The sequence below is a fragment of the Oncorhynchus nerka genome, linkage group LG1, assembly GCF_034236695.1.
Source record: "Oncorhynchus nerka isolate Pitt River linkage group LG1, Oner_Uvic_2.0, whole genome shotgun sequence".
NCBI classification, from domain to species: domain Eukaryota; kingdom Metazoa; phylum Chordata; class Actinopteri; order Salmoniformes; family Salmonidae; genus Oncorhynchus; species Oncorhynchus nerka.
In genome coordinates, this window is record NC_088396.1 from 37531452 (window position 1) to 37545570 (window position 14119).

The following is a 14119-nucleotide window of genomic DNA, read 5'->3' on the forward strand; positions in this document are numbered from 1 at the left end:
ATGTAAATACCATGGAGAGCCCACTTACATTTGGGAACTTTACAGTCCTATTGGTCACACAACCATGAGAGATAGGCTCTCTCCCTCAGTCATGCACATCAACAACTATTGCTAGCCAGAGCGAGATGAGCTAACATTAGATAAACCCTCTCAAACTTTTTCAGCTATATGGCTGACAAAATTCCACTGACAAACAATGAGGAACAGTAGCCTGCTCATGCTTCTCACCTGCCAATGCATGCTTGACCCAACTGAATTGTTGCTTTATTTAACTAGGCAAGTCAGTTAAGAACAAATTATTATTTTCAATGACAGCCTAGGAACAGTGGGTTAACTGCCTTGTTCAGGGGTAGAACAACAGATTATTACCTTGTCAGTTCAGGGATTCGATTTTGCAACCATTCAGTTACTAGTCCAATGCTCTAACCACTAGGCTACTTGCCACCCCAATGAATGGGAATTTGCCTACCAGCCCATTAGATCGATGGCAAATACATTTGATTGATAACTAAGGGTGCGTTCTTAAATTGCCTTCAGTGTATCAGACTGTGGGTAGTTCATAAATTCAATGTATTGTTAGATTGTCTGTTCGTAAATTCAGAGTGTTTCACTCTCCTAGCATTGAGTGCACACTGCACTATTGACACTGGATGCATTTATAAATTCACTCTGGCTATTTACTCTGATTTCAGAGTACTCTTGTCTGAGTGTGCAAGAGCACAGAATAACAGGAATTTAGGAATATGACTGGTGTCAGTAAACGTCGCCCAAAAAACATAATTAAGTTGTTGCTGGCAGCACAGTTACCGTCTCAATGCTCTAGATAACGTTAGAACAGCCTAACGAGCTCTGCTAGGGTGAGTAAAATGATCAGAGTGAGGTGTTCTCTCATTTATGTCTGGAAGTAGCTAAACACCTGACACCTGTCATATTCAGCAGGTGTTGCATGTTTGTAAATTCATCCACTATTCTGCATTCTAGCACACTCAGACGAGGGTGCTCTGAAGTCAGAGTAGATCGCCAGAGAGAATTTACGAATGCAAGAGATATGCTAAGTGGATAACAGTCATTCAAGTTCAGTTTAGCTAGCTAGCTAGCTAGCAAAGCAATTAACTTTTATTGGTAACTAACCAAATGACACCTGGATCTCTAGCTGTAGACACTTTAAAATTATATGATTGGAATAAGTCTGTCTCTCACCCACTCCTCCAATGACATGACATCCTCCCAGCAGCTAAATAGCTAGCTACATAAATAGATATGCTAGCCTATTAGCCACATTATGATTGACTGGTGATCATTGCCCTTGCTAGTTTGATTGTATTGACATTCCCAGCCTTAGTTATGTTCGTCTGTTTTTGTCCAAAACTTTAAGTCATTGAAACGGAAACAATGCATTCCGAATTCATGGAGGCAGGAAACAATATATCAGGCCAGTTGTGATTTACAACCTGATAGCAATATTTTTTGGATTGGTGAATGATATGATGCATTGAACTGCATCCATCTATTCTGCCAACAATGCCTTAATGTACATCATGGGATATTTAGTCAAATATAACATATTTTTAAAACATCTAACGAAGTTGGTTCCCAGCATAAACTGGGACTTTTGTATTTTTACACTGCATGACCAAAAGTATGTGGAAAACTACTCGTCAAACATGTGTGGCCCACCACTTCACAACAGAGCCGTTGTTGCTCTAAGACATTTACACTTCACAATAACAGCACACAGTTGACCGGGGCAGCTCTAGCAGTGCAGAAATTTGACAAACTGACTTGTTGACGGAGCCAAGTTGATAATCACTGAGCTCTTCAGTAAGGCCATTCTACTACCAATGCTTTTCTCTGGAGATTGCATGGCTGTGTACTCGGTGTTATACACCTGTAAGCAACGGGTTTGGCTGAAGTAGCCAAATCCAATCATTTGAAGTGGTGTCCGCATACTTTTGTATATATAGTGTATTATGATTGCCTGTTTGTTTCATATTTGCAAAGTAGTTAAAATGCTGTCAGTTCCACTTTAAGTAGTACTTTAAAGTATTTTAACTTAAGTACTTTACACGACTGCTTATTTCTTTGTTGACATGCAATACCGGGAAATGAAAAGGCTATTGTATACCAGGTTTTATTGGAAAATAAATTGCATATGCAAAACATAGTATCTAAATGGCTAACTCTATTTCATATCTGACAGGATGAAATTGCCATTCCTTTCCAAGTCCAGCCTTAAAGCCTTAAGTACATTTCGGTATTTGCCTGTCTGTACAGTGGGCCCAGGTTGTCGGGAGGATAGGCAGAATCATATGTTGATTTGCCCCTTCCTGTTTACACAGAATTCACACTCTGTTAACACATATCTTACATGTGACATATTCCAGCTGGAAGATTTCATATTTCGCACCAATGACCTACCTCATAATGACATGAAAATAGTATGCATGAGAGCTATCCACTGCTGCTGGCTGACTGAGTTTAGCTAGATGTTTTCATGTTCACCTGTATAACAGGTGCATAACAGATATCCCTATAGTGGTGTGGGGGCTGTGATTTGGCAAAGTGGTTGGGGTTATATCCTGCCTGTTTGGCCATGTCTGGGGCTATCATCGGTTGGGGCCACAGTGTCTCCTGACCCCTCCTGTCTTAGCCTACAGTATTTATGCTGCAGTAGTTTATGTGTCGGGGGGCTAGGTTCTGTTATATCTGGAGTACATCTCCTGTCTTATCCGGTGTCCTGTGTGAATTTAAGTATGCTCTCTCTAATTCTCTCTTTCTTTCTCTCTCTCGGAGGACCTGAGCCCTAGGACCATGCCTTAGGACTACCTGGCATGATGACTCCTTGCTGTCCTCAGTCCACCTGGCAGTGCTGCTGCTCCAGTTTCAACTGTTCTGCCTGCGGCTATGGAACCCTGACCTGTTCACCGGATGTGCTACCTGTCCCAGACCTGCTGTTTTCAACTCCCTAGAGACAGCAGGATGTCACGCCTTGGTCTTAGTATTTTGTGTTTTCTTTAGTTATTTGGTCAGGCCAGGGTGTGACATGGGTTTATTGTGTTGTCGTATTGGGGTTTTAGTAGGCATTGGGATTGTGGCTGAGTAGGGGTGTCTAGCATAGGCTTGGCTGCCTGAGGCGGTTCTCAATCAGAGTCAGGTGATTCTCGTTGTCTCTGATTGGGAACCATATTTAGGTAGCCTGGGTTTCACTGTGTGTTTTGTGGGTGATTGTTCCTGTCTTTGTGTTAGTTAGCACCAGACAGGCTGTATAGGTTTTCACGTTCCGTATTTATTTAGTTATTTCATGTATCGTTCTATTTCATTAAAGAACATGAGTAACCACCACGCTGCATTTTGGTCCGACTCTCTTTCAACAGACGAACGCCGTTACAGAATCACCCACCACACCCGGACCGAGCAGCGTGGTGACAGGTAGCGACAGCAGAAGCAGCGAAAGGAGGAATGGACATGGGAAGACGTTTTGGATGGCAAAGGTTGTTACACTTGGGAGGAGATACTGGCCGGAAGAGATCGCCTCCCATGGGAACAGGTGGAGGCACTTAGGAGAGCAGAGGCAGCCGGAGAGAGGAGCCGACGATACGAGGGAACACGGTTGGCAAGGAAGCCCGAAAAGCAGCCCCAAAAATGTCTTGGGAGGGGGGCTCAGGGAGAGAGTGGCAGAGTCAGGGTTCAGACCTGAGCCAACTCCCCCTGTTAATCGTGAGGAGCAGCGATCAAAGGACTTCTGGACTTGGGAGGAGATATTGGACGGAAAAGGACCCTGGGCACAGCCTGGTGAATATCGACGCCCCAAAGAAGAACTGGAGGCGGGGAAAGCTGAGAGGCGCTGGTGTGAAGAGGCAGCACGGCGACGCGGTTGGAAGCCCAAGAGTCAGCCCCAAAAATGTATTGGGGGAGGCTCACAGGGAGTAAGACTACGCCAGGTAGGAGACCTGCGCTAACTTCCTGTGCTTACCAGGGGGCTAAAGAGACCGGGCAGGCACCGTGTTATGCTAGTGAGCGCACAGTGTCTCCAGTGCGGGTGCATAGCCCGGTGCGGTACATACCAGCTCTTCGTATTAGCCGGGCTAGAGTGGGCATCGAGCCAGGTAAGGTTGGGCAGGCTCGGTGCTCAAGAGCTCCAGTGCGCCTGCACGGTCCGGTCTATCCAGTGCCACCTCCACACACCAGTCCTCCGGTAGCAGCTCCCCGCACCAGGCTTCCTGTGCGTGTCCTCGGTCCAGTACCACTAGTTCCATCACCACGCACCAGGCCTTCAGTGCGCCTCGCCTGTTCAGCGCAGCCAGAGCCTTCCTCCTCTACAGCGCTGCTGGAGTCTCCCGCCTGTTCAGCGCTGCCAGAGCCTTCCTCCTCTACAGCGCTGCCGGAGCCTCCCGCCTGTTCAGCGCAGCCAGAGCCTTTCTCCTCTCCTGCGCTGCCGGAGCCTCCCGCCTGTTCAGCGCAGCCAGAGCCTTTCTCCTCTACAGCGCTGCTGGAGTCTCCTGCCTGTTCAGCGCAGCCTGAGCTGCCAGCCTGCATGGAGCAGCCTGAGCTGCCAGTCTGCATGGAGCAGCCTGAGCTGTCAGACTGCATGGAGCAGCCAGAGCTGCCAGTCTGCATGGAGCAGCCAGAGCTGTCAGTCTGCATGGAGCAGCCAGAGCAGCCAGAGCTGCCAGTCTGCATAGAGCTGCCAGTCTGCATAGAGCAGCCAGAGCTGTCAGTCTGCATGGAGCAGCCAGAGCTGTCAGTCTGCATGGAGCAGCCAGAGCAGCCAGATCTGCCAGTCAGCCAGACTCTTCCAGATCTGCCAGTCAGCCAGACTCTTCCAGATCTGCCAGTCAGCCAGACTCTTCCAGATCTGCCAGTCAGCCAGACTCTTCCAGATCTGCCAGTCAACCAGACTCTTCCAGATCTGCCAGTCAACCAGACTCTTCCAGATCTGCCAGTCAACCAGAATCTTCCAGATCCGCCAGCCAGCCTGAGCTTCCTCTCAGTGCTGAGCTTCCTCTCAGTGCTGGGCTTCCCCTTAGTGCTGGGCTTCCCCTTAGTGCTGGGCTTCCCCTCAGTGCTGGGCTTCCCCTCAGTGTTGAGCTTCCCCTCAGTCCCGAGCTTCCCCTCAGTCCCGAGCTTCCCCTCAGTCCCGAGCTTCTACCTCAGTCCCGAGCTGCCCCTCAGTCCAGTGGGGTCCTTGGTGAGGGTTATTAGGCCTAGGTCGGGTCCCGAGCTGCCCCTCAGTCCTGAGCTGCCCCTCAGTCCCGAGATGCCCCTCAGTCCAGTGGGGTTCTGGGTGAGGACTACTAGGCCATGGTCGGCGGCGAGAGTGGACTATCCTAGGACGCGAGGGGGAGGAACTAAGACATTTATGGAGTGGGGTCCACGTCCCGAGCCGGAGCCGCCACCATGGACAGACGCCCACCCGGACCCTCCCTATGGTTTTGATGTGCGCCTGGGAGTCCGCACCTTAGGGGGGAGGGTTCTGTCACGCCTTGGTCTTAGTATTTTGTGTTTTTTTTAGTTATTTGGTCAGGCCAGGGTGTGACATGGGTTTATTGTGTTGTCGTATTGGGGTTTTAGTAGGCATTGGGATTGTGGCTGAGTAGGGGTGTCTAGCATAGGCTTGGCTGCCTGAGGCGGTTCTCAATCAGAGTCAGGTGATTCTCGTTGTCTCTGATTGGGAACCATATTTAGGTAGCCTGGGTTTCACTGTGTTTTGTGGGTGATTGTTCCTGTCTTTGTGTTAGTTAGCACCAGACAGGCTGTATAGGTTTTCACGGTCCGTTTGTTGTTTTGTATATTTATTTAGTTATTTCATGTATCGTTCTATTTCATTAAAGAACATGAGTAACCACCACGCTGCATTTTGGTCCGACTCGCTTTCAACAGACGAACGCCGTTACACAGGAGCAGTAGAGATATACTCTTAATGATCGGCTATGAAAAGCCAACTGACATTTACTCCTGAGGTGCTGACTTGTTGCACCCTCGACAACAACTGTGATTATTATTATTTGACCATGCTGGTCATTTATGAACATTTGAACATCTTGGCCATGTTCTGTTATAATCTCCACCCGGCACAGCCAGAAGAGGATTGGCCACCCCTCATAGCCTGGTTCCTCTCTAGGTTAATTCCTTTTTTTGGCCTTTCTAGGGTATTTTTCCTAGCCACCGTGCTTCTACACCTGCATTGCTTGCTGTTTGGGGTTTTAGGCTGGGTTTCTGTACAGCACTTTGAGATATCAGCTGATGTACGAAGGGATATATTAATACATTTGATTTGATTTGATTTAACAGCAACAAAGGGGAGGGCAACCAAGATCTTGTAGATACCCAGCCTGCTAGCTGCTAATTTTAGCTCCGGGTTTAATCTTTAAGCTTTTTTATTGTTGCTTTAGACTAGTTTCCTATTCTTCTCTTTGGGTAGTGTAGTAAGTCCTGCCTTGCAAGTGTACAGTATGTTGTGCCATACCTTCATCCTAATCTATCAAATGTGGTCAGGTGACAACTCTCCTCTCCACCCTTATCTCCAATTCATGGGATATATTTGTAAACAAAGGATTTCTGTAACACTTACAGTGTGTGTTAGATAAACCTTCTCTTTCCCGGTATGCCTATATGGCTGTTTGTTATCATTTGGCCTCGTGGCTCAACTAGCCCTTAGTTTATTCATAGCATTCGTAACTGAAATGAATCCACCATATTTAGAACATGAATTACGCAAGACAAAACCCCTTTTTATAACAAATGCCAGCATAGACCATTGGGTTTATGTATTATAATGTCCATGCTACCTTCATTTGATACAATATCTGGGGAATTGCTTTGTGACAGGCCTGGTTCAGGGCATGTGGAGAAATGGTTGGTGTTTCTCATGCTGCGTCTCTAGTAACGTGGACGTATTACTCTTTTAACTCTGCAGAACTCAACAGCACCACTAACCATTATTCAACAGGGTTGGAGAGCATACTACAATACAGCTCTTTCTCTCCTTTCTGTCTCTTTCTCTCTCGCTCTCTCTCTTTCTCCCTCTGCGGAAGACATCATCAAATCAATGAACTGTAGGTTTAACTGTTGACTGAGGAGATGAGTGCAGTAAATGACTGTGTCCTGCTTGTCCTGGGTTCCCACTCTTATTTATTAAGATTTATAAGCCAAAACAGATTTTTGATCAACCCTCCTACTCTGAGATGCCCATCACTGGCCCTGGTGGTGTCTACCTGCATGGAAGTCCACCCCCACAGCGAACAGGGTCCCAGTGATGGGCATCATAGCCTCCATGTTGTCATTGAGGTCCAAGGCAATCCCTCTGATCCCCTCATGGATGGAGTACATCAGCAATGACTCAATGCCTACAGGGTACAACAGGGATTACTTAACTGTTAGTCTCTTGTGACAGATTAACATACTGTAAGTCAATATGCAGAGAGTACATTTACCCCATTTACCCCATGTTTTGTATGATTACGGAGGTGTCTATAGCGCTAACAGTCAATTCATTTCACAGACCTTGTGGTAACTTCGATGCTAGGGTGTCTGAACTGCTCAATGCCCCCCCCCCCCCCCGAATAGGGCTCTGGATAAAGGTAGTACACTATGTATGGAATAGGGTGCTATTTGCGAATCAGACTTGTTGTCTTACCCTCACAGGACATTCGGTCGGTGCGCAGGTTGTAGCCCACAGTACAGGAGCAGCTACGGGTGTTCTCTGATGTGGGGAAGCAGAGCTGAGAGCAGCCTCCATTGTTCACCTGACACGGGTTCCTTCCTGGAAAGGACATGGTGAATAGTATATTAGTAAGGAGATAGGACACCATTATGTTAGCTTCATGGACATCTTTACTAAGCTAACATCTGATATGTTATGCAGAGGACTATAGGTACTGTAGTACATCGTGGCGTCACATTTATGAATGTCAGCAGATGGGATTGAAAAGTGAAAAGTGCATAAATAAAGTGTGCGTGCCTGTGTGTGTGCGTGTGTGGGTTCCTCACCTCTCTGTCCCTCCCTGTCATAGACCTTCATGTACACCACTCCGCTGGTCTTATTCCTCAGGACCACAGGAGTCCGTCCGTCTCTTTTGTTCACAGTCCCCAGTTGAGCTGAATCATCATCTGCCCACCACAATTTGTTACCTGAAACAAGGAAATGTCCTTAAACACTACATTATCTACCAACTTTAACCCTCTGAAGAGATTTTTTTGTTATGTACCTTTATTTATCCAAAAATTCCCATTGTGTTACATTTGTTTAAAGATGGATTAGACCAAGGTGCAGGGTGGTAGGCATACATTTTCCTTTTATTAAATGACACCGGGAAAAATAAAATAAAATACACAACCGAACGCAAAGATCTGTAGGGCTAAACAGCAACTTTGCAAAAACAAGATCCCACAACCTCCCGTCACCAAAATGGCATAGCAGTCAGAAGTCCTTTGTCCTCGTCTTGTCGTGTCCCGTATATATATATATTTACAACTTTCTTCGCATACCTTTTTATATATTTCTTTTCTTTTCCATAAACTCAACTTTAAAACACTCTCCTGTAACCCGCCTCACCAATTTATAAAAAAAGAAAGTATTATTTACCTCAAATCTGTAATCCTCCATAGAAGCTAACCAGAAGCTAGCCATAAGCTAACCAGAAGCTAGCTAGAAGCTTCTTTACTGGCTAATCGTTAGTATTCAGCTAACCAAGGTTTGTGGTCATCAGCTATCCTTTAGCTCGAAAATCTATCGCCAGTGTTGTACGGCGTGGCTCGGACCGGACCATACCGGACCTATTTTTCTCTCCATGTCCTCGGATTTCAACCGCAAGCTCTGGACATTTATACCTGGATCTCGCAGCTAGCTAGCTGCTATCCGTGTGACTATCGGCTTACGTCGATCCCGGAGCAAACATCAATTATTCCGGTGCTAGCCAGCTGAAGAGTTTCATCAGCCACTCCTGGGCTACAATCACCTATCCGGACCCGTTTTACTGCCAACGCGGAGCCCCACCAGGCCTTCACAACTGGACTACCGACGTTATCTGCCCGAGGGATTTATCCAGCTGGCTCCTCCGTCGCGACGTTATCTGAACGCCCATCTGTGGCCCACTAATCGTTAGCTGTCTTATCGGCTGCTATCTGAATAAATCTATCGGACAATTTTTTTAGGGCCTCTATAACTATATATATATATTTTTTACGAATTGGATTGATCCCCTCTACCAAACGGAACCCCACTAACCAACCTCACTACTCACTGGACCCTTTTGATCACTCGACTAAGCATGCCTCTCCTTAATGTCAATATGCCTTGTCCATTGCTGTTTCAGGTTAGTGTTCAATGGCCTATTTCACTGTAGAGCCTCTAGTCCTGCTCACTATACCTTATCCAACCTATTAGTTCCACCACCCACACATGCGATGACATCTCCTGCTTTCAATGATGTTTCTAGAGACAATATCTCTCTCATCATCACTCAATACTTAGGTTTAACTCCACTGTATTCACATCATACCATACCTTTGTCTGTACATTATACCTTGAAGCTATTTCATCGCCCCCAGAAACCTCCTTTTACTCTCTGTTTCAGACAGACGTTCTAGACGACCAATTCTCATTGCGTTTAGCCGTATCCTTATCCTACTCCTCCTCCTTTCCTCTGGTGATGTAGAGGTGAATCCAGGCCCTGCAGTGCCTTGCTCCACTCCTATTCCCCAGGTGCTCTCTTTTGATGACTTCTGTAACCGTAATATCCTTGGTTTCATGCATGTTAACCTGTTGCTTCTACCCGGACGCTTGCGTCCCAACTAGAGCTCTGGAAATGCAAATGCGCTACGCTAAATGCTAATAGTATTAGTTAAAACTCAAAAGTTCATTAAAATACACATGCAGGGTATCGAATTAAAGCTACACTCGTTGTGAATCCAGGCAACAAGTCAGATTTTTAAAATGCTTTTCGGCGAAAGCATGAGAAGCTATTATCTGATAGCACGCAACACCCCAAAAGACCCACAGGGGACGTAAACAAAATAATTAGCATTCCGGCGTTACACAAACCGCACAATAAAATAGAAAACATTCATTACCTTTCACCATCTTCTTTGTTGGCACTCCTAGATGTCCCATAAACACTATTTGGGTCTTTATTTCGATTAAATCGGTCCATATAAAGCCTAGATATTGTTATATGTAGACTGTGTGATAAACGAAAAAAACATAGTTTCAAAAAGTAACGTCTTTTTTTAAAATTCAAAAAGTCGACGATAAACTTTCACAAAACACTTCGAAATACGTTTGTAATGCAACTTTAGGTATTAGTAAACGTTAATAAGCGATAAAATTCATCAGGAGGCGATGTAAAGATCATTAGCTGTCCGTCTGGAAAAATGTCCGGCTAGAAACTCAACGAAAATATCCGGTCCTAGACCGGATTAGATACGGTGTCCTGTATGTGTTTGACCAAGAAAAAACTCGAAGGGAAATGACAAGACTCTAGACACCCTGTGGAAGCTGTAGGTACTGCAACCTCAGTCAATTAATTGTGGTTCACGTTTATCAATTGGTTCAAGTAGCGCATGGATATATTTTCCCCATTTTCAGTGATCAGTTTTTCCTGTGCTTTTCGATGTAAATGCCGTTCTGGTAAAGCCACAGCAGTGATTTAACCAGTTTTTTAAACGTCTGAGTGTTTTCTATCCACACAGACTAAGCAAATGCATATACTATATTCCTGGCATGAGTAGCAGGGCGCTGAAATGTTGCGCGATTTTTAACAGAATGTTCAAAAAAGTAGAGGGTCGACTGAAGAGGTTAACATTAGAAGCCTCCTCCCTAAGTTTGTTTTATTCACTGCTTTAGCACACTCTACCAACCCGGATGTTCTAGCTGTGTCTGAATCCATGCTTAGGAAGACCACCAAAAATTCTGAAATTTTCATCCCTAACTACAACATTTTCAGACAAGATAGAACTGCCAAAGGGGGTGGTGTTGCAATCAACTGCAAAGATAGCCTGCATAGTTCTGTCCTACTATCCAGGTCTCTACCCAAACAATTTGAACTTCTACTTTTAAAAATCCACCTCTGTAAAAACAAGTCTCTCCCTGATGCTGTCTGCTATAGACCACCCTCTGCCCCCAGCTGTGCTCTGGACACCATATGTGAACTGATTGCCCCCCATCTATCTTCAGTGCTCGTGCTGCTAGGCGACCTAAACTGGAACATGCTAAACACCCCAGCCATCCTACAATCTAAGCTTGATGCCCTCAATCTCACACAAATTATCAATGAACCTACCAGGTACCTCCCCAAAGCCGTAAACATGGGCACCCTCATAGATATCATCCTAACCAACTTGCCCCCTAAATACACCTCTGCTGTCTTCAACCAAGATCTCAGCGATCACTGCCTCATTGCCTGCATCCGTAATGGGTCAGCGGTCAAACGACCCCCACTCATCACTGTCAAACGCTCCCTGAAACACTTCAGCGAGCAAGCCTTTCTAATCGACCTGGCCGGGGTATCCTGGAAGGATATTGATCCCATCCCGTCAGTAGAGAATGCCTGGTTATTCTTTAAAAATGCCTACCTAACCATCTTAAATAAGCATTCCCCATTCAAGAAATTTAGAACCAGGAACAGATATAGCCCTTGATTCTCCCCAGACATGACTGCCCTTAAAACTTGTTGGGAATAGGGGGCAGTATTTTCACTTTGGATGAATTGCGTGCCCATAGTGAACTGCATCAAACTCTGTCCTAGATGGCTAATATATGCATATTATTATTACTATTGGATAGAAAACACTCTGAAGTTTCTAAAACTGTTTATTATGTCTGTGAGTATAACAGAACTCATAGGGCAGGCAATCTTCCAAACAAGTTTTGAAATTCTGAAAGTTGGGGCAACTTTGACGTCATCGCCCCCTCCTTTCCCAACAAGATATGGATCTGGAAGCACTTCCTACGCCTTCCACTAGATGTCCTCATTCAGTAGAAAGTGTAATGGAGCATTTGCTGTGAACTTCGACCTAATGGGAGGGAAAATAGTCAGTGTCGCAACAGAATGCCATTTTGCTGTGGCGCATTTCTCTGTGGGTGCTACGGCTGTTCCAATCGGCCCCAGATGAAAACGTATGATCCGGTTGGAACGTTATTGGATATATATGATAATAACATCCTGAAGATTGATTCTCTACTTAGTTTGACCAGTTTATTCGACCTGGAATATATATTTTGGAAGTTTTCGTGCGAATTATCTTGGACCAGCAGTCAGCTTTTGGGCACGTGAGCTGAAAGTGATAGCAAATGCAGCTACTTGGACACTAGTATTGGACATTATGGAACAAAACAATGATTTATTGTGGAACTAGGACACTTTGGACTACATTCTGATGAAAGATCATCAAAGGTAAGGGAATATTTGTGTTGTAATTTCGTATTTCTGTTGACTCCAACATGACGGTTACGTCTGAGTGCCGATTATTGCAATGTTAGGCTTTTTCCGTAACGTAAAAAAAAAATCTGACACAGGGGTTGCATTAAGAACCAGTGTATCTTTAATTATATGTAGAACATGTATCTTAGGTCAACGTTTATGATGAGTATTTCTGTTATCTGGCGTAGCTTTCTATCATTTCTGAACATGGTGTCAATGTAAACCGAGATTTGTGGATATAAAAATGCATATTATCGAACAAAACATAAATGTACTGTGTAACATGTCATATGACTGTAACGGGATTCTTCCGTCGAAGGAGAGGAGGACCAAAATGCAGCGTGGTTGAAATTCATGTTTGTTTTTAATAAGAAAACTATACATGAATAAACTACAAAAACAACAAACGTGTAAACCCGAAACAGTCCCATGTGGAACAAACACTGACACAGGAGACAATCACCCACAAAAACCAACACCAAACAGGCTACCTGAATATGGTTCCCAATCAGAGACAATGACTAACACCTGCCTCTGATTGAGAACAATATCAGGCCAAACACAGAAACAGACAAACTAGACACACAACATAGAATGCCCACTCAGATCACACCCTGACCAAACAAAACATAGAACATACAAAGCAAACTATGGTCAGGGTGTGACTGTCATCTGATGAAGATTTTCAAGAGGTTAGTGATTCATTTTATTTCTAATCCTGCTTTTGTGATTTTATCTTTGGCTGGAAAAAATGGCTGCGTTTTTTTCTTTGGTTTGGTGGTGGTCTAACATAAATATATGTTGTGTTTTCGCTGTAAAACATTTTAAAATCTGACATGATGGGTAGATGAACAAGGTGTTTATCTTTCATTTGAGGTATTGGACTTGTTAATGTGTGAAAGTTAAATATTTCGAAATAATATTTTTGAATTCCCTGCGCCACCTTTTCAGCTGAACGGGGGGGGGTTGGAGTTCCCTGGGGGGAATGCCTTGCCCCAACAGGTTTTAACCAACACAAAAACATCCTATGGCATTCTCCCAGCTGCCCACTGCACTGAAGATAGGAAACACTGTCACCACTGATAAATCCACTATAATTGAGATTTTCAATAAGCATTTTTCTACGGCTGGCCATGCTTTCCACCTGGCTACCCCTACCCCCGGTCAACAGCACTGCACCCCCCACAGCAACTTGCCCAAACCTTCCCCATTCCTCCTTCTCCCAAATCCAGTCAGCTGATGTTCTCGAAGAGCTGCGAAATCTGAAACCCTACAAATCAGCCGGGCTAGATAATCTTGACCCTTTCTTTCTAAAATGATCTGCCGAAATTGTTGCCTCACCTATTATTAGCCTGTTCAACCTCTCTTTCAACCTCTCTTTTTTGCGGTCATCCCCCTCTTCAAAGGGGGGGACGCTCTTGACCCAAACTGTTACAGACCTAAATCTATCCTACCCTGCCTTTCTAAGGTCTTCGAAAGCCAAGTCAACAAACAGATTACCGACCATTTTGAATCTCACCATACCCTCTCTGCTATGCAATCTGGTTTCTGAGCTGGTCATGGGTGCACCTCAGCCACGCTCAAGGTCCTAAACGATATCTTAACCGCCATCGATAAGAAACATTACTGTGCAGCCGTATTCATTGATCTGGCCAAGGCTTTTGATTCTGTCAATCACCACATCCTATCGGCAGACTCAA

At 45.0% G+C, this 14119-nt stretch overlaps 1 protein-coding gene across 1 annotated transcript in view; it reads right to left on the minus strand.

The window, feature by feature from the left end:
* The window catches only part of LOC115117317 (low-density lipoprotein receptor-related protein 1B-like), a 286805-nt gene that overhangs the window by 163089 nt on the left and 109597 nt on the right, over window positions 1–14119 (minus strand). The window contains exons 27-29 of the mRNA XM_065014311.1: window positions 7990–8130; window positions 7637–7762; window positions 7215–7346 (exon numbers count right to left, since the gene is read on the minus strand). Coding sequence (XP_064870383.1) covers window positions 7215–7346; window positions 7637–7762; window positions 7990–8130 — 399 coding nt within the window. The remainder of the gene's footprint in view (window positions 1–7214; window positions 7347–7636; window positions 7763–7989; window positions 8131–14119) is intronic.